General features: G+C 36.1%; 3 protein-coding genes across 5 annotated transcripts in view; 1 reads left to right on the top strand and 2 right to left on the bottom strand.

The window, feature by feature from the left end:
- The first annotated feature begins 399 nt into the window (after positions 1 to 399).
- Positions 400 to 5,298, top strand: LOC107035502. The gene is made up of 7 exons (XM_015252936.2): positions 400 to 501; positions 577 to 807; positions 1,918 to 2,975; positions 3,148 to 3,337; positions 3,763 to 4,178; positions 4,269 to 4,452; positions 4,527 to 5,298. Exons 1-7 carry the CDS (start codon positions 400 to 402, stop codon positions 4,548 to 4,550), a joined length of 2,205 nt encoding a protein of 734 aa, XP_015108422.1. The 3' UTR covers positions 4,551 to 5,298.
- LOC107035503 (peroxisomal membrane protein PMP34) lies at positions 4,942 to 12,851 on the bottom strand. Of its 3 annotated transcripts, XM_015252937.1 has the most exons (9): positions 12,734 to 12,851; positions 9,809 to 9,929; positions 9,674 to 9,734; positions 8,117 to 8,183; positions 7,898 to 8,046; positions 7,712 to 7,825; positions 6,007 to 6,245; positions 5,864 to 5,931; positions 4,942 to 5,227 (listed from the first exon to the last, which is right to left on the bottom strand). In XM_015252937.1, exons 2-9 carry the CDS (start codon positions 9,878 to 9,880, stop codon positions 5,080 to 5,082), a joined length of 918 nt encoding a protein of 305 aa, XP_015108423.1. In that variant the 5' UTR covers positions 9,881 to 9,929; positions 12,734 to 12,851; the 3' UTR covers positions 4,942 to 5,079. The 3 variants fall into 3 exon arrangements, with proteins under 3 accessions (XP_015108423.1, XP_015108424.1, XP_015108425.1); XM_015252938.2 differs by lacking the exon at positions 12,734 to 12,851 and having other exon boundaries at positions 9,674 to 9,750; positions 9,809 to 9,883; XM_015252939.2 differs by lacking the exons at positions 9,674 to 9,734; positions 12,734 to 12,851 and having other exon boundaries at positions 9,809 to 9,861.
- A 4,394-nt stretch (positions 12,852 to 17,245) lies between these two features.
- The window catches only part of LOC107048837 (dexamethasone-induced Ras-related protein 1), an 18,536-nt gene continuing 13,920 nt past the window's right edge, over positions 17,246 to 21,861 (bottom strand). The window contains exons 6-7 of the mRNA XM_015272265.1: positions 19,518 to 19,728; positions 17,246 to 18,620 (exon numbers count right to left, since the gene is read on the bottom strand). Of these exons, the coding sequence (XP_015127751.1) occupies positions 18,408 to 18,620; positions 19,518 to 19,728 (424 nt within the window). The 3' untranslated portion in view covers positions 17,246 to 18,407. The remainder of the gene's footprint in view (positions 18,621 to 19,517; positions 19,729 to 21,861) is intronic.

The raw sequence follows: 21,861 nt of genomic DNA, 5'->3' as shown, positions 1-21,861 counted from the left end.
AAACGCTAAGAACATCATAAAATAAACAATAAAAGTGCATTTTTTTAAACGAAAAACAGAAAAAATCTTCAAGTTCCGTAAGAGCTAGATGGCGCGTCTAAAATTTAAAACAATTTCTACGACTTATTTATGAGAAAGTGATTTCTGAAACTACATTGAAATTTTTCATTTCCCTTCGCGCAACAATTAATAAATTTCATGATTGTAAAATTATGAAAAAATTCCATAACTCCCTGCCCCGTTACAGAATATCAATTTATAGTTAAATACTCGTTAATATATGAGTCACCAAACACACTTCCCCAGATCGTAAGAGTTCGTCTTCCTAATGCAATTATGATGTTTAAATATTTTATCTTGATGCAATAGTAATTCCATTAGACTTAGGCCAATAAAGGAATGAGGAGCTTCGCAAGTTATATAAACGAACAAGGGTTGAGACAATACTTTCTGTCAGTGCTCTGCTCAATATTCATCAGCACATCTCCTCAATTCTCCAAAGTAAGAAGGATCAAATCTTCATTTTTGTATGAAGACTCGAAAAAATCATTGACATTATCAATCATTTGAGTACAGATGGATATAAATCCGGAAAATACTTCTGTCACGACGATTAATGAAGTCTGGGACTTCATATGGATAACATTCAAAAATGCATCACTGACGTATGACCTTGCGTTCTCTCAAAATGCTACCAAGACTGGACAGTCTGAGGAAGGCAATATTTTTGATAATCCAGCGAAATTGGGAATTTTTACGGGACTGCTGATTGCGTGGCTGGCTGATTTTCGGATCGGTCCTATTAAGGTATTTATCGTTTTGATAGAGGAAATTCTCCTGAATAATCCCTTGAAGGATATAGAAAACCTAGCGAATTCGGTAGAAAATTCTATTGTAACTCTATAGGAATTCTATGGGGTTTCTGTAGAATTTCTATTGGAATTCTATTGAAAAATTCTATTTGTTTTTTGCGCTGATTCTTTTGGATATTCAATAAGAAAAAGTCAATAGATTTAGAAATTCCATTTAAATTTTACTCTTGAGATTTTTTCTAGTAGAATCCTTGGGCAGCAATTTTCCAAGTTTTTTCCGGTCGGATTCTGTAATGGAAATCAAAACAAAATCCAGCGGAAAAATTTCTGCCCACTAAAAAATCTCAAAAGAAAAGTTTGAGCAGAAATTCAAAATACATTGACTTTTTCCTATCAAATATGCAATAGAATCAGCGCATAAAACGAGTGGAATTTTTCTATAGAATTGCAATAGAATTTTGTACCGAATTCACCAGGTTTTCTATTGAATTTTTTCATGCGTGAAAGGACTCGTAATTTCAAAACTTCCTAATTTTTACTTCGACCACGACAAAAAATTATAGAAAAACCTTGTGAATTTGTAGAAAATTCGGTTGAGATCTCAATGAATAGAAATGTTTGATAGATAATATTCGATAAAAAAAAATCAATAGAGCTCGGTTTTTTCAATACAATTTTCTCTATTGAGATGTTTTTTACAGAAAACAGAATTCCTTTGCTCAATTTCTCAGTCTTTTTTCCTGTTGATTTATTGGATGAAAAGGGAAGAAAAATGGAGCGGAAAAAACATTGAAAATTCAGGTCAACGAATTCCTATAGAAAATATCGAATGAAAAAAGTGGTATTGAAAGACAAAATTCTACTGATTTTTTTCTATAAAAGATGTTTCTATTGGATATTTTCTAAAAAAAACATAATAAAGCTACAGAATTCTTCTATAGAAATTCAATAAAATTTTCTATAAAATTTCTCCAATTTTTCTATGACTCTTTCGTGCCTGTATTTCGTTGCATCAAATAAGAAGAGATATCCAAAAAAGCTAGCGTTCCTTTCAAACTCCGTGAATAAAGTCACCTCGTCCCAACATCGCTTCTAAATCTCGCAGGACAGCAGAATGCTAGACAAGAAACTGAAAACCACAGCCACCTGGACCTTCAACATAATCATCTTCACGCTCTTCGCGCCCTTTGTTACAATCCTCCTGACCACCTGCTTCCTCTACCGTCGACTCATCACCCAGATCCTACGAAGATCAGAAGGCAATGACTTCGGTGGTCTTCTAGAAGGATGCGATTGCGTTTGGGCTGTTGAGGACGAGCACGCCTACTCCGTCATCAACGTCCTCGGGATTCTCGAGATAAAACCGGTTATGACTGCAGATCCTTCGAGGATCTTGAACGACTTGAGAAGACTCGTGCAAGATCGTCTAATATCTCAGAACTTCGACAAGCTGTGTTGGCTGAGGGACCAGAAGTACGGGTACTTCTACTGGCGAAGGACCAACGGCATCATCAACCTGGAGGAGAGGATCAGATGGCTAGGGGAGGATGACGAGGAGTGCAAGGGCACCTGCGGAGACGTCTACAATGGATACCTGAGAAAAATGATGAACAAGATCTGCAATCGACCGCTTCCTGAGGACCACAAGACCAACTGGGAGATTCTTGTCGGCAGACACTGCCAGAAATGCCTTGATGGCCCTCATAAAACTCTAAATATTCCCTTGGTCTTTAGAATCCATCACTCTGTTGGCGATGGAGTTGCTCTGCTGAGGGTTCTGCTGGAAGCCATCGCCGATTCTCATTTCAGTCCCAAGTGTCCAGTCGACGTTGTCATCGATCCAGATTCTCAAATAGCTAATGAGGGAACGCTTCATTCGCTTGATGGTCTAGCTGTTTCGACTGATGACGTTACTTTGAAGTCTTTGAACCAGATCATTCTGTATACTGATGATCTCTTGGATGCTTCCATGCCGTTCGTTGTCAGACCAATTCCTCCGGTTACGGAAAAGTTGAAGAGAATTTTTGCAAGAACACGAGAGATTGTCCTTCGGGTTTATGAGAGAGCCCTAGCAACGGTCAAATATTTTGGAAGCAACATGATTGTGCTGCTGTCGATACCTTCTTGTCTTGTTGGGCAGGCACTTCACTGCTTGGATAACAGGTATGCCATCGACAATTAGCTTTCCAATGTGAATTATAATGTGACTGCTGTCATGTTGGGGAGATAAATGTCGATGGAAACGAGTGCGGCTGAACAAGTTTGATGATTTATGACGCGGAGTTGTAGAATAGTCTAGGGGTGGATCTACGGATTCATGATCTGCTCGTTTCAGTGCTCTTCACGGTCCCCCGTTGACTGGCGAGAAGATCATATCTTGCTGGATGGAGGGGGACTTTGTTGATGACGATGAAGATTCTGGACTTCTCGCGAAAATTCGAGATATCAAGAACACGACTGGAACGAGGTTTGGGGATGTCGTTCTTGCTGCCTTGTCTGATAATCTTCATCGTTATTTTGAAAAGGTGAAGGATCGTGCAAAGTTGCGAAGCTTATTGTTTGGCTTTAACGACAGTTTAAAACGTGTTGTTGCGTAGTTTTTGCTCAAGATGTACGAATTTTTTTTCGTAGAAGTACCTAGTGAATACGCTAGAATTCTATTCTTTCTATTGCACATTTCGTATAAAAAAGTGCCGTAAAGTTGCAGGATTCTTCAATAGAGTCGGACAAGAACTGATAGAATTTTGAATATAATTTCTAGAGAATTCTATAGAAATCCTATAGATTTTTTTTATTCGCTAGATTTTTTTCCAAATACAAATATTCCCGCCTTTCTTTTGAGGGGAATCCCCTTGTAAAGTAGGAAACATGGAAAAAATACGAAATCATAAGGAATAGAAGTACCTCAGCTAAATTTCCACACAACTGGAATAAACCATACTTCCCTTAGCTCAACGAAACAGCTCCGAAAACTGTAACCGTCGTGATACCAGCTAGAATGTCAGCACCAAACAAACAACTCAGCCTCAGAAACCGATTTTCAGTAGGATTGCTACCATTATGCATTTCCGAAGCAAACGGAAAGGAGTTGATCCTCAATAATGATGAAAACGAGGAAACTAAATATGGACGGATGCTGGAGAGACTCCGGGATGTGTCTAAATGCTCAGAAGACTTGAGACACAGGCCAGATTACCTGATCAATTACTGGGTGATGAGCTGGCTGTCTGCTGCCTTGCCAAGGAGGATCCTGGAGCCATTCTTGAAGAGTCACAGTACTATGGTCTTTAGTAATCTACCTGGACCCAATAAAATTGATATTCTGGGGAATAGTTTGGAGAAGGTTGCGTTCTGGATTCCCCACAGGTACAAGAGGAATTTAATTTTCAAGGTCTACCTTGATCACGAAAGTATTTCGTTGATTCCGAATATTTCAATAATGATTATTTTGAATAGAGGAACAACCGGCATTGGCGTGTCTTTCCTAACGTACGGAGGCAGAGCCCATCTTTCTGTAATTGTGGACAGAGGAATTATAAGGGACGAAAAAATTCTTGATTCGATAATCAGGGGTACGGTTGATGATATTCAAAAACTTCACGAATATATCACTGTGAAGCTGACGCACCTACGGAAACAGGTGACAATTTTCTTCCAGAATTTTCTTGCGAATAATTTTTTATTTAGTGTTTCAAATGGCATTTGCATTTCTAGGGTCTAGTGTGCAGTAACGAATAAGAATTCCTGATTACCTCGAATTAAGAGAAGACATCTTCAGAATGTTCATTCTGATAACTCCTTTGAACTCCTTTTGATAACTAGATCAAGAACAATTTTTATCTTTTTTATATTACAAATTTTACATGACTATAAATAACTACAGATTTATCTTCATCTCATTTTTATAGTTTAATAAACAGACAGTTTTCTTCGAAGTTTTCATTCCAAATTTCAAACGGGATTCGCATTTATAGGGTCCAGTCTGCAGTAACGAATAAGACTTCCTGATTATCTCGAATTAAGAGAAGAAATCTTCAACATTAACTCCTTTTGATGCCCAGATCGACGACAATTTTTATCATTTTTATATTATGAATTTTACATCACTACAAATAACTGTGCATATTTGTCTTCATCACATTTTTATTGTTTATTAAACGACAATTTTATTGTTGTACAAAACGAATACAAAGTCAAAACGGAAAACACACTCTTGCTAGAGTCCCTCGAGTCCAAACATTCGTCACACAACTTAAATTAATCGGAATTATCTAAGAATTGGTCTATGTAGGAGGAGAATGCGGAATACGAATTTTGATATTTTCTCGTAAGCCAGGAACATCAGAGCTGCTGTCAATACAGTCTGTAGTAATTTGGCTTCCATTCCTTTGTACAGGCCCCCCAACCCTTGTGTCCTATTGAAGAAGAGTAAATAAAAAGATTTGATAAAAAATCAATAACGAAACTGTAAAACAGTTTACATCGATATTATTGGTCAGTTTTCAATGAATATCTCGGAATCTAAGGCAGATAGCAAAATTTTAGTTATAATCTTTTTTATAGCCCTCAAATCCATCTACCAAAAAGGTAATTACGAAAATTTCGCCATCTCCATTGGATTCGGAGATATTCCTCGAATACTCAGCTAATTACTTTGCCAGAACTCTATGTTATATTTTTGCAAAATTTTTAGGCCGTGACTATTCGCACCATTGCGATTCACGCAATTGTATTTTTATACATCAGGATTGCGTTTTTCCTTTTAAAACATTAAAAAGTCGACTTTTTTCCAGATAATAATTAATACGCATCAATTGATAGATTGCAGTTGTCGAAGATCTGTTTCATAAATAATTTGTAAACAATCAATTTTGCACTCTAACAATCGTTTTTCACAATTTCATAAGAAGGGAAAAATATTCTAGGAAGAACAATTTTTTTTTACAAAATGTCATTTGAATGCAAAATGTCAATTTAATTATGAAAATTGTAAAAATTATTTGTTTATTCTCTCTGGGTCCATTAGCAAATTATGTACATAATATACTCACTTTAGAATGTAAAGAAGCATCTGTATTGTTCCCGCATCTGATGGAAGATTCTTGTAATTATGGCCATGCTGAAGAGAAAACAAATAATCCTCATGAATAATTCACCCTGAAATCACGTCTCTCCCAAGATCATCAATATTTACCCGAAGTTTCGCTTGTACCAGTTGCAAGGGATACGTCAGCGTTGTGGCGACAGCCTTGGCTATTGCCCCAATAGTAAAGAAAACCCATGCTGGTGTACCTAATGACGCATTAACTCGCCTCTTAATACTCTCGTAAATCATAAACTGAATCGCTGGATTCGACACAAGTATCAGGCTTGGTAATGTACCAGCCCAGAGTTTTCGGATGCCCTCGTATTTCCAGATGTGTATAATACCCTCTGAAAATACGAAATGATCGGTAATTCACGGATGAGAACAGTTTCAGGGAAAAATATAGCGAATTCGATAGAAAATCCTATGGAATTTCGAAATTCCTCGAAAAGATTTTGGCGAAAGTCGACTTTCTCCCCGGAAAAACGGAAAATCTGACCCTTTGAAAATCTGGAAAAAAAAGCTTTTCCAGTTTTCACTTTTTCCACATACTTTTGAGAGTTCTGAATAGCTCGTCGCTTAAATAGTTGGAATCAACGTTCACCCGGGTAAAAAATTTGATTTTGGCGAAAGTCTACTTTCCCCCTGGAAAAACGGAAAATCTGACCCTTTGAAAATCTGAAAAAAAAACGTTTCCAGTTTTCACTTTTTCCACATACTTTTGAGAGTTCTGAATAGCTCGTCGCTCAAATAGTTGGAATCAACGTTCACCCGGGTAAAAAATTTGATTTTGGGGAAAGTCTACTTTCCCCCTGGAAAAACGGAAAATCTGACCCTTTGAAAATCTGAAAAAAAAAACTTTTCCAGTTTTCACTTTTTCCACATACTTTTGAGAGTTCTGAATAGCCCGTCGCTCAAATAGTTAGAATCAACGTTCACCCGGCTGAAAAATTCGATTTTGGCAAAAGTCGACGTTCCCCCTGGAAAAATCCAAGATCTGACACTTTGGCCCCCGGTGAAAAAAAAAAATTTTCAGTTTTCACTTTTTCCACATACTTTTGAGAGTTCTGAATAGCCCGTCGCTCAAATAGAATCAACGTTCACCCGGCTGAAAAATTCGATTTTGGCAAAATTCGACGTTCCCCCTGGAAAAATCCAAGATCTAATACTTTGACCCCCGGTGAAAAAAACATTTTTTTCAGTTTTCACTTTTTCCACACGAGATCGGCCACGCGAGGATTCCTTTTTCATTCAAAAAATCAAACAAAAAAAAAGGGAAATTTGAGCCCAACAATCTCCATAGAAAGTACTTCAAATGAATAAATTGTATGGACGTACGCAATGATCAGTAATTGAAAAATATAAATTATAAAATGAATTAATATTCTATTCGCTAGGTTTCTCTATGAAATTTTCTCTAGCATGTGTTACAAAATCCTCTCAACCCCTCATTTACATAATGCGCGATGTTTCGAGGCGTGAGAATGTCTGTTTACACTGCATTCCGTCGAAGTATTCTGGAGACCATAATGTTACATATTCTGCATAATTGAATTATCGCCTTGGGAAACCTCAGTTTAATTTCAAAAAATTGGAACACTAAAACCGACAGTCTTCAATCCCCAATAACTCGAAAACGGCAGAGTGAAATCGTCGCATTTTTTTCTCGTTTTCAAGTTATCTTTTCAAGCTTTAAAACGAGCCATGACTCATCCAAATCGCATCGTCAGGTCGAGAGATATCGACGATTGGAGAGAGTCTCCTCTATTTGGAAAATCTTTTAATCAAGTTAGGGGAAAAATTGTCAACTCACCCAAGAGAGTGACGTAGTCGTTGTTATTTGGTTCATGAACACCGCCTATTCCTCGAGTCTTTAGACGAGTATTCACGACCCAGAGTGGTGTTGTGGCTAAGACATTGGTAACTCCTGAAAAGACGTTTAGTAAGAAGTTTTCGTTAGTTAGAGAACAAACTTGAAAGTTACTTTAGCAATGGGCACCTGCTATCGATGCAAGGAGCAAGTCATTTCCTGCCGTCTGATTCTTCGAGTTCCTCATGCGTTTTAAACCGTGGAATGCATAGAAATAAACGAAATTACTGGCACATAGACTCTGGAGAACCGGCACAACGCCTCTGTACAATGTGCATCTGTAATTATGAGTTAAAGAACTTTTGAACTTTTTTTTTGCTCGAGATAATTCATCTGATTGATACTCACGGCCCTTCTTTCGACACGAGATCTCGGATTGTCGCTAGTGTGTTCTTGGCTTGACGATCCTCCTCCACTGCAAGGGAAGAAATCATGAAAATTTTATTCGTGAAAAATCGTAAAAAATTACTCACAATAGTTTAGTGGTTTTTGAAGGATTTTTTATTGTTTTCTTAACGTCTTTTTTATTTGATCTTATCGTTTTTACATTTATATATTCCTTGAAAACTCAATCACGTTTAACAACATTTTTACGATGAGGAATTTCATTGGAGTTCAATTAGAATTCTATTGAATTGCAATGTAAATTGTATTTTTTTTGTTAAATTTATTATTCAATTTCGTATGTTTCTATTAATCTTTCTCGACTCTTGGCTTTGTCTGCAAAAAATTATTCTCAACAGACTGAAATATTTCGATACAACTCGTCCCTCCAAATCTATTATTCACTTTCAACTTTGACAAAATCAATTTTTCATTTTTGTGTTGACGACTTTTTATTTCATTCTACCTTTCTTACATTGATGTATTCCTCAACAACTCAAGGACGTTTGAAAAAAAAATTTACAAACGAATCTAGTGTTTTTCCTGAGAAATTTCATTGGAGCTCAATTAGAATTCTGTTGAATTGCAATGTAAATTGTATTTGTTTTTTTTTTGTTAAATTTATCATTAAATTTCATCAGTTTCTGTTACTATTCCTAAACTCTTGTCTTTATCTGCAAAGATTTATTCTCAACAAATAGAAATATTTCCATACAATTCGTCCCTCCAAATCTATTATTCACCCTCAACTTTGACTAAATCAATATCAGATTCCATCCAGAACTGATTTCTTTTTCTTCCACTGCCAGAGAAGAAATTATAAAAATTTTATACATGAAGACTCACAACGAATTCCTCGCAATAATTTACTAGTTTCTGTAGGATTCGTCATTCCTGTCTTGATATATATTTTCTTTAATTCTACGTTAAAAAAAAAATAACAAACGAATCTAGTGCTTTCTCTGAGAAATTATAATAGATTTCGATTAGAATTCTACTGAATTGTAATGTAAATTGTCTTTCCTCTTTTTTCAAATTTATCACTAAATTTCGCAAGTTTCTGTTAATACTCCTGAACTCTAATCTTTACCTGGAAAATTCATTCTCAATAGCTTGAAATATCTCAATACAAATCAGTAGCGAAGTGGTAAAACGGTTTAAGTCGACTTATCTCCCAGTTGAGTATTTGAGGAATATTTCCGAATCAAAGGGAGATAGCGAAATTTTCGTTATAACATTTGTTGTAGCTCTCAATTGGCTCTACAAAAAAGGTTATAACAAAATTTTTGCTATCTCCTTTAGATTCCGAGATATTCATTGAAAACTGGTCAACAGTCAAACTCTAAATCTATTATTCGCCCTCAACTTAAACTAAAAGTAGAGCACTTGTCGATGGAAACGTAGAAAACCATTGAAACAACGACAATGATCAACGTCAGATTTCATCCAGAATATATATTAATCGATAGTTAAAATAAACTTCAGACGATGACATATTCTCGAGATAAAATAAAAGCTCACATTGTAATCGACTGCGAACTGTGTCAAGCGGAAAGAAGGTTGCCATTGCCACGACACTGCCCTGTGGAATAAGTAGACTTCGAGATAATGTTCACGAAGGTGGAGTGCATGATGCATTAAATATGAATTACTTACTGCAGCCCCTGATATCGCGTGCACGAGTGTCTCGTAAGTGAATATACTTCCGCCAGTGTTTCCCCCCGTCATTTTGACGTTTTCTCGCGAGCTTTATTTGTCAGTTTTTCTGGTCGATTATCTGGGAAGAGTTGAAGATCATTAGTATTTGTTTTATGGATTGGTTGAGGCATGTACCGATGACAAATTAAATCATTCAATGAACGAAAATCAATGGATTTTGATTTTTTATAGGTGAATTATTGGCTTTTTTATTCTGTAGAATTTCATGAACATAAGTTTTCTCAATTTCTTCCGCTGTATTTCTCTCTCATTATTATAGAGAATAAGATCCAAGAAACCATTGTCAAGTTCCTGGCCAAGAATTCTTATAGAGGAAATTCCTCAATTTTTTCATACATGTACGACATAAAATATTTTTCTAGTCTAACGACGCCTCATTTTAATGATAAAGAAAAAAAGTGGGTAAAAACGTTTTGCTGATGAGACTGATTAAATATTCTCAACTAGTTCCCGAGGAAAAGTGCAAGAGTTTAAGTACAAAACTGGCGATGCCGCTGATAGGATAGTAATTGTAATACTGGAGTAATTATTAAACAGCACTTTGCAGAACATTTTCGTTGGAATTAACGTTATCACCCGGCCTGCACCAACACTTTCATGTGTATTTAACGTAATGAGGGCCGTGTTCAAGCGTTAAATAGTCACTGGGGGCCTCTCATCCCGCTTTACCCCGGCCTTGGTATGTAAAGAGTAAAGAGTCTCGTCTAAAGTTCTAAATTCAATCTTTACGTAGGCTTTTTTGTCGGCTTTATCCATATTCATATTTATGAGGTTGACTACTTGCTCTGCGGAGTAGAGTCTTTTTTGCGAAAAATGAGGTAATGGGGGAGGTGATATAGTGAGAAGGGAATGATGTGATTTTTACTGCCTTTTTTGCTTCCGAACGGAAACCGTGGTTTTGGCCGATTTTTCCATTTTCTAAATTTGATTGCAAATTGTCTAGAATGTTGTGAAACGTGAAGAAATAATGTTTTTCAACATGAATACATAAATAACATATTAATTAATAACACATGAAGAATATATTAATTTTTAGAAAATTCAACATAAATAACATAAATAAATATGTAGGTAAAAATCAGAAATTTTGGTTCATTGTACGAATAGAGAAATATTCAGTAAAAATTACGGAACAATTAACGTAATCCGCAATGGGGAAGCGTTTTCCGGCAATTTTTAAAGGAATGGAAGAGAAGAAATCCGAAACGTTCAGTGAATTTTCAGGTTCATCACTGAAAAAAAAGTACGAAATTGACACGTAATTTTTCCCGAAGAAGGAAAATCTTACAGAAACTTCTCAACTTATTAGGCCTTGAAAATCAAAAATTCTTGAACATTCAACAATTTTTATGAAGCTGGTGAGCTATTTCTACGTTTCGTTCCGTAAAATTTCTCAATCGTTGGGGAAAAATTACGGAACGATTTGTTGTCCTCACAGTGGTGAGTTATCAGACGGGTGGTTAATTTTTACGGAACAAATCTTAGAATTTACAATTTTTATTTAATTTTACTTCGCTCGCGGATTACGTTTCGAAACGCAATTTTTACTTTTTCTTTCTGGTAATTTTTATTGAATTTTTCTCTCCGTGTAGTTATTATTGAGCTCAATTTTGGCGCCGCTGTTTCAGCCCGATCGCTCCAGTAGTTCTTGAGACATAAACAACTTGTTTACATTTCGTTTTTCCTCAATGTCTCAAAACTACTGTACCGATTTGCGACCAACGGCGTTCGTAACTTTTGCGCGACCAACGCAGTGTTAAGATCAGCTCGATGCATTTGCAATTCTTATGTCGTTGAAATAAAATGAAGGATGGCTTGCAGAAAATTTAATTATTCGAATGTTAAATATATTGACTCCATCGGCGTTGAATACGTGAGTTCTATTCTGTCATCGAGTTTTTTTTGCAATTTATATTCCACTTTTCTTCAGAATGTTTTTTGAAATTTTTTTTCCAACTTCCCACCTAATCTTCAAGAACATGTCCATTAAATCCTTAAATACCTCCGCAACAATCAGTCCTACCAAAAATCACTATTCCACATTTTTTATAGTAAATTCCCTCCCCTACAAAAGATATCTTATGACAAATTCCACTAAAACCCTTCATTACCGAGATAATTCACCAGTTTCAAAATTCAAACGTATTTTCCAACTACTCTACTAAATTCTTAATTACAACCGCAACAATCAGTCCTATCGAAAATCACTATTCTACATGTTTTATAGGAAATTCCCTCCCCTACAAAAGATATCTTCTGACAAATTCCCCTAAAACCCCTCATTACCGAGATAACTCGCCAGTTTCAAAATTCAAACGTATTTTCCAACTACTCTACTAAATTCTTAATTACCACCGTAACAATCAGTCCTACCAAAAATCACTACTCTACATTTTTTATAGGAAATTCCCTCCCCTACAAAAGATATCTTCTGACAAATTCCCCTAAAACCCTTCATTACCGAGATAACTCGCCAGTTTCAAAATTCAAACGTATTTTCCAGCAACTTCTTTACTAAATTCTTAATTACCACCGCAACAATCAGTCCTACCGAAAACCGCTATCCGAAATTTTTTGTAGAGAATTCCGTCCCTTACAAAAACTATCTTTTGACATTTCCCCCTGGAACCCCTCGCCCCTCATCAATCAAATATTCCCAAAACCCAGAGAGGTCGACTAATCAACTCTCTCCATTTCCGCCTCGATCCAACTATATTTCCCTTCGCATTGCCGGTGACAATACATCACCGATAAAGACCCGTAGTTACGCAATAATGTCTCTCATGCCGTGACATCTTTCGCCCACCAATATAATCCCGCGTAAATTAAACTATATGCGAAAAACATGGCGGAATCACTCACCCATTCAGCAAAACTGGGCCCACAGTCACGATCATGTCATGACATTATCAACGAAAAATAAAATACTCTCACGCTATAGTTGGGACTGACGCCTGCGCGACAGCTAGCGCTGCACTAAGAGGCCTGCCCGCGAGTTATTGACCATCCGGCAATGCCACAACACTTCGCACATGCGCTCACACTGGGCGGTCTCTCATTTTTTTCTTCCATTACATTACGTCGATACCTTTTCCTCAATCATTAACATTAATTCAGGTTTATTGGTGGCAATGTCCGCCGTGTTTTTAAATACATATTTGGTTATAGAATAATGTCTATAGATGTTGATTTTTTCAAGTTTTTTTCTTGGATTTTACTGCGAGAAATAAATAAAAAGATCGGAGAACAAACTGAGAAAATTTGGGCCCGATAATTTCTATAGAAAAAAGAAAATCTATACGATTTTGTTTTCATTTAATTTTTTTTTCTTTACGATTTTTTCGCGAATTTTATTGTACAAGAAACAAATAAAAATACAGGAACACAAAATGGCAGAATTTGGGCCCGAGAATTTCTATAGAAAAAAGGAAATCTTTACGATTTTCTTTTCATTTGATTTTTTTTCTTTACAATTTTTTCTTGAATTTTATTATGAGAAACACGTAAAAATACAGCGAAAAAACGGGGGGAATTAGGGCCCGAGAATTTCTATAGAAAAAAAAAATCTGTACGATTTCCTTTTCATTTTATTTTATTTTTTCAACGATTTTGTCTCGGATTTTATTACGAGAAATGAATAACAAGACAGCGAAAGAAATATTGGGGAATTTTGGGCCCGAGAATTTCTATAGAAAAAAGAAAATGTATTGGCTTTTTCTTTCAAATATTTCTTGACAAAATGACACGGTAAAGTTACATAATCTACCATAAAATTCGCGCAAATAGAATTCTTAATAGAATTCCAATGGAAATTCAATAGAATTTCGTTGAGAAAGCAGTAGGTTTTTCTCCTGAATTTTTTTATACGTTTAAGATAATGAATCTAACATTAAAGGATGAATATGTATGAGAACATTTTCTCTAGCTAATTCTATTGCATTTCTATTGAACTTTTATTGAAAATTCTATTAGTTTTTTGGATATTCTATTGAAAAATTCCGCTGATTTTCTACGCGTTTTTCAATAGAATCTGTTTCATAGAGGAAAATTAGTGGAATTTCATATTTCTATACAACTTTTGTGTGGACATTTTCTAGAGAAATTTTTCGATGCTTTTTAATTGTTTTCTTTTCGCATGAATCAAATTAAACAAAAACAATGTCCCAATGGAATAAGTTATATAGAAAAATTAAATTCTGTTGATTTTTTCTATGAAATATTTTGTGCTAAACTCGACGAAAGGCTGTGGATTTTTTAATAGAATCCGCGAAAAATTAATGGAATTTTCAATAGAAGTGCAATAGAATTTTCTAGGAAATAGGTTTTTCTATTAAATTATCTCGTACAAGGATTTAATCACTTAGTGATTGTCTCAGTACCTGTTTGGCTGATGTACAGAAACCAGAAATAACAGAGAATGATTTTTTGAGGCTCTTGTTTCGCCAATTTATTCGTCCGCTCTCTTTATGTAGGTTTAATTTCCATTAGATTTTGGCATAACCCATCGTTCGGGGGGAGACATTCATTGATCGTGTGATGGTACTTCATACGTATTTATTATTGATGAGTGTCAGGGTATTAATTATTCAAATCAGTAGCGAAGTGGATATTTCTGGTGAAGTGACACCTTTTGTTCAGTAATATTTCCTTTCTCTTAGGGAATGAGTGGTTTTAGCAGGAAACGTCGAAGGATTTCCTTTATGGAGATTGTAATTTATAAAAATGTCTCTTAACAAATTTTTAAATCGATAATTACTGGGGTAATTCGGTAATCTATCGAACAGGGGCGATTTCAGGAAAACGGAAAATGGATTTTGTTAAGTTTGTAATTATTTCGAAAAAGCAAACATTTTAGGAGAAAATGTCATATGATATTTTTTGTAGCTTATGAAATTACCAAGAAAAATGTTTATTGACATTTTCCCCTAAATTCACTCAATGTCTAGATGTTTCGTCGTTTAAAAAAAGGAAAAATAGGATGTTGAAAGGATTTTTCTCTTGAAGTTGACTCTGCTAATTTGGTAAATATTTCGAAAACTAAGGGTTTTTGGAAAAAATGCCATAAAACATTTTTTGTAGCCTATGAAATTCCCAACAAAAAGTTCTTATGACATTTTTTCCTAAAATCCCTCAGTAGCTAAATATTTCGTCATTTAAAAAGGGAAAAAGGGTGTTGAAAGAATTTTCCCCTTCGAACTTGAAATCTCCTGTTTATTCAGTGATAATCTCGAAGATGAATAGATCTAGACGAAAACGTCAAAACATATTTTTCTATTTCTGTTGATTTCCCCGAGGAAATCGCATTTTCTCCATAATCCACTCATCTGCAAAGTAATTGAATTTAAAAAAAACGTTTAAAAATTAACTAGACTCTTTCGTTCTGTTCTATTTCACCACTTCACTACTGAAAAACGTTTAAATCTTACCAAACGACCAATTGATTATCCCCTTCATATAAATTCATAAGTCATTAAATTTATTGTCTTAAATCCTCCTTATTATCACGTACCAATAAAAAATAAAATACTTCACACCTTCAACAAATTAAAGAAGAAAAAAATGTCATTACATGAATTATCTTTTATATCTCATATAGTTTGAGGTATATTCAAAAATTCATCATATCTCCATCGTATCTACTTTCCTCACCCAGAATATAACATTATTCATAGAATTCGTGATCAATTATTCATCTAAAGTCAAAATGTTTTTTATTCTTCATCATGAGTTAACTGCAGTTACAATACTGTAGACTCATACAACTACGAAATGTTGTTTTATTATGTACAGATAATATATTATTTATATGTAATTGGTTCATTGTGTGACGCACTTGTTATTTTATAATATCAGGAAAATTCAACCCGCAGTTGGTAATTTATTTTTTTTCAAATTCCAACAATGTGTTCATCTAAAATAGGTACAGATTTAATTAAGGCGATCTGAACAATATCATTACTATTATATTTTCAAACTGATATATGGGAGAATTGGTGAACACTTCGTCCAACATATACATGACTGAATTTTCTTATAAATAAATAACAGAAATCGCTTGAGTCGGGACGAAAAATCGTAACATTGCTTTCGTAGAGGTGAATTATCTCTCGATTTGTTTTTAGTCGAGGGTCAAATGGAGTAGAGAAGAGTGATTGAAAGGGCCGTTTGACCCTCAATATTATCTGACCCTCAGATAAAATTAATTCAGGATTTTTTTTCGTTTTTAGTTGAGGGTCAAATGAGTTTTGAGGGTCAAACGACCCTTGAGAACGTTTGGATAGCTTTAAGGGTCCAATGGGTTCGAGCAGAGTAATCACAAAGGGTCGTTTGACCCTCAATATTATTTGACCCTCAGATAAAATTAATTCAGGATTTTTTTTCGTTTTTAGCTGCGGTTCAAATGAGTTTTGAAAGTCAAACGACCCTTGAGAACGTTTGGATGGCTTTAAAGGTCCAGTAGGTTCGAGCAGAGTGATCATAAAGGGTCGTTTGGCCCTCAATATTATTTAACCCTCAGATAAAAATAATTCAGAATTTTTTTTCGGTTTTAGTTGAGGGTCAAATGGGTTTTGAAGGTCAAACGACCTTCAAAATTGAGCAGAGTGATCAGCAAGAAAGGGTCATTTGACCCTCAACCGTACACGTCTTCAAGGGTAGTTCGACCCTCACGACCATTCGACCCTCGACTCTGAACACTCTTACAGGTCGCTTGACCCTCAAAAACTTCACATAAAAACTTTTTTGCCGTTGCAAAAATATATAAAAAAAAATCTCCGCAAAATTTTTTTTATTTCACAAATTGAACTCAACACAGATTACAATTTATTCAGACCCCGGAAAAATGTGTTCATCTTGCCACAACTTACGCGATACAACCCCCTGAATCACTTTTTCATTCATCGATAACAATGTGCTGAAAAAAAATGGCTGAACAAAGGGCTCCGCACACTGTGGTAGAAACCTCAACGTCGGACGAAGGGTTCAACATTGTTATCCTCCCGCCTCGGATAGACCGTTGAAATATCTGAATATTCATATAACCGAATACCATATTTCATACGCCCAGCGCGTTATTGCTCCGCTCGTACTTATATACAGTTGAAAGAGAGGTCAATGATCAAATATAGATTTTTTTTCCCCTCGATTACTCTATTTATCACTAATGCTCAATCGGAAGTTGTCAATTGTGTGCGTATCAACGTTTATTCATAGAGTGTCGATTGTGTTTGTCACGTGTTCAAATAAAAAAAGAAGGAATTATTCATTTATTGGTCGAGAGGTGAAACAGGATTAATCGATTCACTCGAAATCTATTCTTATTTTTTGTTGAATATCTCCGAATATAATGGAGATAGTAAAATTTTCAATGGTTGATTCATTTTTCAATTTTTTTTTGTTTGAATAAAAATCTGCCATCTTTTTTAGATCCAGAGATATTTATAAGAAAAATGGGGAGACTGAGGTGAAACGGAATACCAGAAAAAACGACTATTTAGCACGATTTAGTTGAGAGTCAAATGGTCGTAAGGGTTCAATGAACCCTTGAAGACGTGTGGGTGAAGGGTCAACTGACCCTCTTTCATCACTCGGCTCAAATTCGTTAGACCCTTAACTTTAAACGTTCTTAAGGGTTGCTTGACCTTCAAACCATTCAACTCTCAACCCTCAATTCTAAACGTCGTTAAGGGTCGTTTGACCCTCAAAACAATGTATTCAACTCTAAACAAAACCAAAAGTTCTGTGAGTTAGTTTTAGACTCTTAAGGACGTTTGGTTGAGGGTCAAATGGTAGTAAGGGTTGAACGGCCCTTGACAATTGAACGTGTAGATTCAGGGGTCAAATAACCCCCTCTGCTCTAATTCGTTAGACCCTTAAGATCATTTGACCCTTAACCTTAAACGTTCCTAAGGGTTGTTTGACCTTCAAACCACTGGACCCTCAATTCTAGACGTCCCAAAACGTAGTTTGACCCTCAAAATCATCTGATTCTCAACTAAAAACAAAAATAAAGTTTCCTGAATTGTTTTTACCTGAGGGTCAAATAGTCTTGAGGGCCTAACGACCCTTAAGAACGTTTAGAGTTGAGGGTTAAATTGCCTTAAAGGGCTAATGACTCTTGCTAATCACTCTGCTCCAAGCTGTTTGACTCGCAAAACCACTTAACCCTCAACAAAGATGAAAAAAAACAATCCCGAATGGTATTAAACAGTCGTTTTCCCTATTTTCGCTCTTATCTCCTGAACAATTGGTTCTATAGAAAAATGTCACTAAAACTTTTTTGTAGCCAAGAAAATTTCCAACAAAAAATGTCGTATGAAAATTTCCCCTATACCCACTCTCTACCGAGATAATCCGACAGAATCATCGACATGACTCAACCTCTCTCATTTAAAAACTTGTTAATTACTCCAAGAGCTTAAAATATATATTCCTCAATCGACGATTGTCCCATCACATCCTAAAATAATTCGAGCCATGGGGGGCATCGTTTCCTCACAATTTCAATCATGACAATAATTTAATAATTAATATTATATCACTGAATGGCGCAACTCCTGGCTGGCTCCGAAGACCTCAGGGTAATTCTGGAGCCAGGTGTAATATTCTCATTTCCAGCAGCAAGGGAACACGTTTTGGTCCTCATAATCATCAAGTCCGTTCTGATGCTTGGACGTCGTACATTGGGGGCTACGACGCCGCAGGCATCACTCAGCCGACGTTTAATACTTAACGTTGCCTTGTGCCGTGGCTTTTTAACACAGGAAAAAGGAATAATAAGTTTTTTCCTCTTCGCGTTCATTCGTATTTTAATTATTTCCGGGGGTGAGCGAGGCAAAATGAAACAAGAGGAAAAATTACTATTTACCATAATTCAAGAATTTTTCTTTGTGTTTTTAGCTGAGGATCATTTGACCCTTGCGACTATTGGACCCTCAGCTAAAAACAACTCGGGAGTTTTTTCATTTTTAGCCGAAGGCCAGATGGTTTTGAAGGTCAAAGGACCCTTCAGGACGTTTGGAGTTGAGGGTCAATTAGAGCAGTGACTAGAAAGGATTATTTGACCCATAACCCTACACGTGTTCAAGGGTCGTTTCGCTCCACGATAATTTTCTCCGCAACTCCAAGTGTCATTAAGGGCCATTTGACCCTCAAGACTATTTCACCCTCAGCTAAAAACAATTCAGGAGACTTTTTTCTTATTTTTAGTTGAGGGTCAAATTCGTTGTGAAGATCAAAAGAGTCTTAACGACATTTAGAATTGAGTGCCAAATGGTCTTAAGGGTCCAACCGACTAAATAAGGGTCGATTACAGGCTCGTTTGACCCTTGCGATCACTTGACCCCCAGCTAAAAACAATTCAACAAACTTTTTCTTTTGTTTGCAGTCGAGAGTCAGAACGTTTTAAGGGTCAAACAACCCTTGAGGACGTTTAGGATTAAGGGTCACATGTCTTAAGGGTCTAACCGAATAGAGCAGAGTGATCAGGAAGGGTCACTTGACCCTTGAGACCATTTGACCCTCAACTAAAGACAAAAATAGTTTTTTCAATTGCGCCAAGTACTCGTTATTCCTGTTCTATTTTGCCTCGGTCTCTCCCCTAATTATCTCAGCATTTTTCATGGAAATGAAATATTCTAATGAGTACCTGAGAGGGTGGTAGCATTGTCGGTGAGCCGAATGTTAATGGCACTTTTCTGTGATGATTTGGTGCCATTTCAAGTGGCAATCCAGCGACAACAAAGAGCTGATAAAAAAGTTCATCAACGTGATAGTTACGTTTTGCTGACACCTCCACAAATACACAACACTCGTCCTGGGTTGCGCAGTACTGCTGTGCCTCTTCAACAGTAACGACCCTTTAAATTCAGTGAAAATCATTATTTTGACGGTCCAATTGTCACTGCGGTGGGTTTAATTAATGTGAAGCCACTGGAAAATGCAGTTTTCACCGGGTTTTTGACGCACTGCAGTCGGTTCTTTTCACATTTAGAAATTCATGGGATATTGTTGCACAGGGCGTTGTCGAACTTTTGATTAGAATGGGGTGTGCATTGGTACACTTTCGCTGACTCATTTATTTTAATTGGGGGCGGGGAGTTGGGTGCAGTGGAAACACTGGGTTATTCAACTTTTTGGTTCTGAATGCAAGCGAAAATAGTTCGGAATGATTTGGAGTGATCTGAAAAGCTGAGGAATGTGCGTGGGTATCGGTATTCGAGAATTTTCCCGTGATGAGTATCTAGAATTCTATGAATTGCAACCCTGAAAATCAGGAGAATGCACGATTATCCAAGTGTAAATTGCGTCGAGTGTTCGATAATCTGATATTTCACTTCAATTTCATGTTTAACTCCTCACCTCATTGAAATTCGCTGAATTCGAAATGTTCGTTGAATTCTCAAGAACTTCATCCTCTTCAGATCTCTACATTAATTATAAACGTTCGAGAAAAACTCTGCCTTGCACTCAACTGGAATCAGCGACATTGAAAAGTAGAATGTGATCATGAAGAAAATTTAAAAAAATGTTTCACTGATAAAAAATTTCCATTGAGATAAAAGCAAGAACCTTCTCCGTGATGAATACACAGATTTCTGTGAAATTTTGAGTGAATGGAGACCTTGATAGGCGCTATCCATCAAGCCCTATTGGAGCTCAATCCATTGAACAGTTTTCGAGGCATTCGTTCTCTTCGAAAATCGATTTTTCAACGGTTACTCAAAAAATAATTGCGGAATTCGCTTCATCCGTAGCTCTGAATAATCGTCCCACTGACTTCTTGTCCGGGATTGAATATTCTCAAATTCGCAGTGTACCTTCCTGAGTTATCCTTGAATATAAGTATCTCCACGAGAGAAAGCGGGACTGAATGGATTGTTTTCAATAGTCAATAACTCAAAACTCGAGAGAGTTAAATTCAAAGGATTTTGTACCGTTCTCAAGACATTTATTTGGCTTCGAAATGAGGTAAAGTTCGCTTCATTCACTTCGTTGGTATCGAAGACATTGAAGCTTTGAAAACGATCGTTTTACCCCACCCTCTGTGGGTACATCATAGTAATGCTTGAGCACTTTCTTTCAATTTTATGAGCCATTCAATTTCTATATCCTTTCTTGTGTATTCACAAAAGGTATTGAACAAGAATATCGTCTAAATAACAACCATGAAGCTGTACAATTCACTGTACTACCGAGGAATTGAAAAAAAATGTCTTTCATCTCTGAAATTTCAAGAATTCTAATAGACTCTTAATAAATTTTCATAGAATTCCACCGGCATTTTCTACCGAATGGGTTTTCCATCGATTTTTCTCCACACGTGATCCTCATTTTACCAAACACACGGAACAATTAAAATCGCCTCTTGCACACTGAATATCCAGAATGTACGTGCCAGTCCCAGCACAACATTCATGAATAATAAATCCATATTTATGAGAATGTTACATGGACTGTGAAGGACTTTACATGCATTTTACGAAGCAAATTGTGTACATCAAAAAAACCAACTCCTCGTGGATTTCATTACTCTCATTGTACATGTGACATTCCAGGGGATTTCTTCCGTTAAGACCCTCCAGTTCACTACCCTCCCCACCCCTCTGCCAATATCCGGTATCAAAATTCAAACCGTCGTGTTCACATTTTTCCGGGCGCATTATCTCCAATCCATTTATCAATTCTCAGTTCACATATTCCATCAATAATAAAATGACGTGTTAACTGGGGACGATTGATGGAGTTTTTCATATTCACGGAGATATTGAATATAAATAGAAAAACGAACAGGGTGAATTTTAATCCAAAAAGTGTATTCAATAATCCGGAAGTTGAGAGAGCGTTTGAAAATAATGGAATATCAACTGTTTCTCGTTAATTCCCATCAGAGTTTGAAAACGATTTTTCTCTTTTCATTTATTCTCTGGTGGACTTTTTTTTAGTCAGTTGGGGCTTGAAATTGAATTTTCCACTGGCTTTGTAGTTTCATC

This window comes from Diachasma alloeum, unplaced genomic scaffold (assembly GCF_001412515.2).
Source record: "Diachasma alloeum isolate Michigan unplaced genomic scaffold, Dall2.0 Dall_scaffold_00198, whole genome shotgun sequence".
In the NCBI taxonomy this organism is placed as follows: Eukaryota; Metazoa; Arthropoda; class Insecta; order Hymenoptera; family Braconidae; genus Diachasma; species Diachasma alloeum.
The sequence above is the reverse complement of the archived record's forward strand: the minus strand, read 5'-3'. Positions and strand labels throughout refer to the sequence as shown.

What these genes read in the sequence shown, in the direction of transcription:
- LOC107035502 (XM_015252936.2), top strand. Translation starts at nt 400, where the DNA reads ATGAGGAGCTTCGCAAGTTATATAAACGAACAAGGGTTGAGACAATAC. An exon ending in TTCGGATCGGTCCTATTAAG is followed by an intron (nt 808 to 1,917) that starts GTATTTATCGTT and finishes TAAATCTCGCAG; the next exon opens with GACAGCAGAATGCTAGACAA. An exon ending in GCGTTCTGGATTCCCCACAG is followed by an intron (nt 4,179 to 4,268) that starts GTACAAGAGGAA and finishes TATTTTGAATAG; the next exon opens with AGGAACAACCGGCATTGGCG.
- LOC107035503 (XM_015252937.1), bottom strand. Translation starts at nt 9,880, where the DNA reads ATGACGGGGGGAAACACTGGCGGAAGTATATTCACTTACGAGACACTC. An exon ending in ACGCGATATCAGGGGCTGCA is followed by an intron (nt 9,735 to 9,808) that starts GTAAGTAATTCA and finishes CTTATTCCACAG; the next exon opens with GGCAGTGTCGTGGCAATGGC. An exon ending in CGACTACGTCACTCTCTTGG is followed by an intron (nt 6,246 to 7,711) that starts GTGAGTTGACAA and finishes TCGTATTTTCAG; the next exon opens with AGGGTATTATACACATCTGG.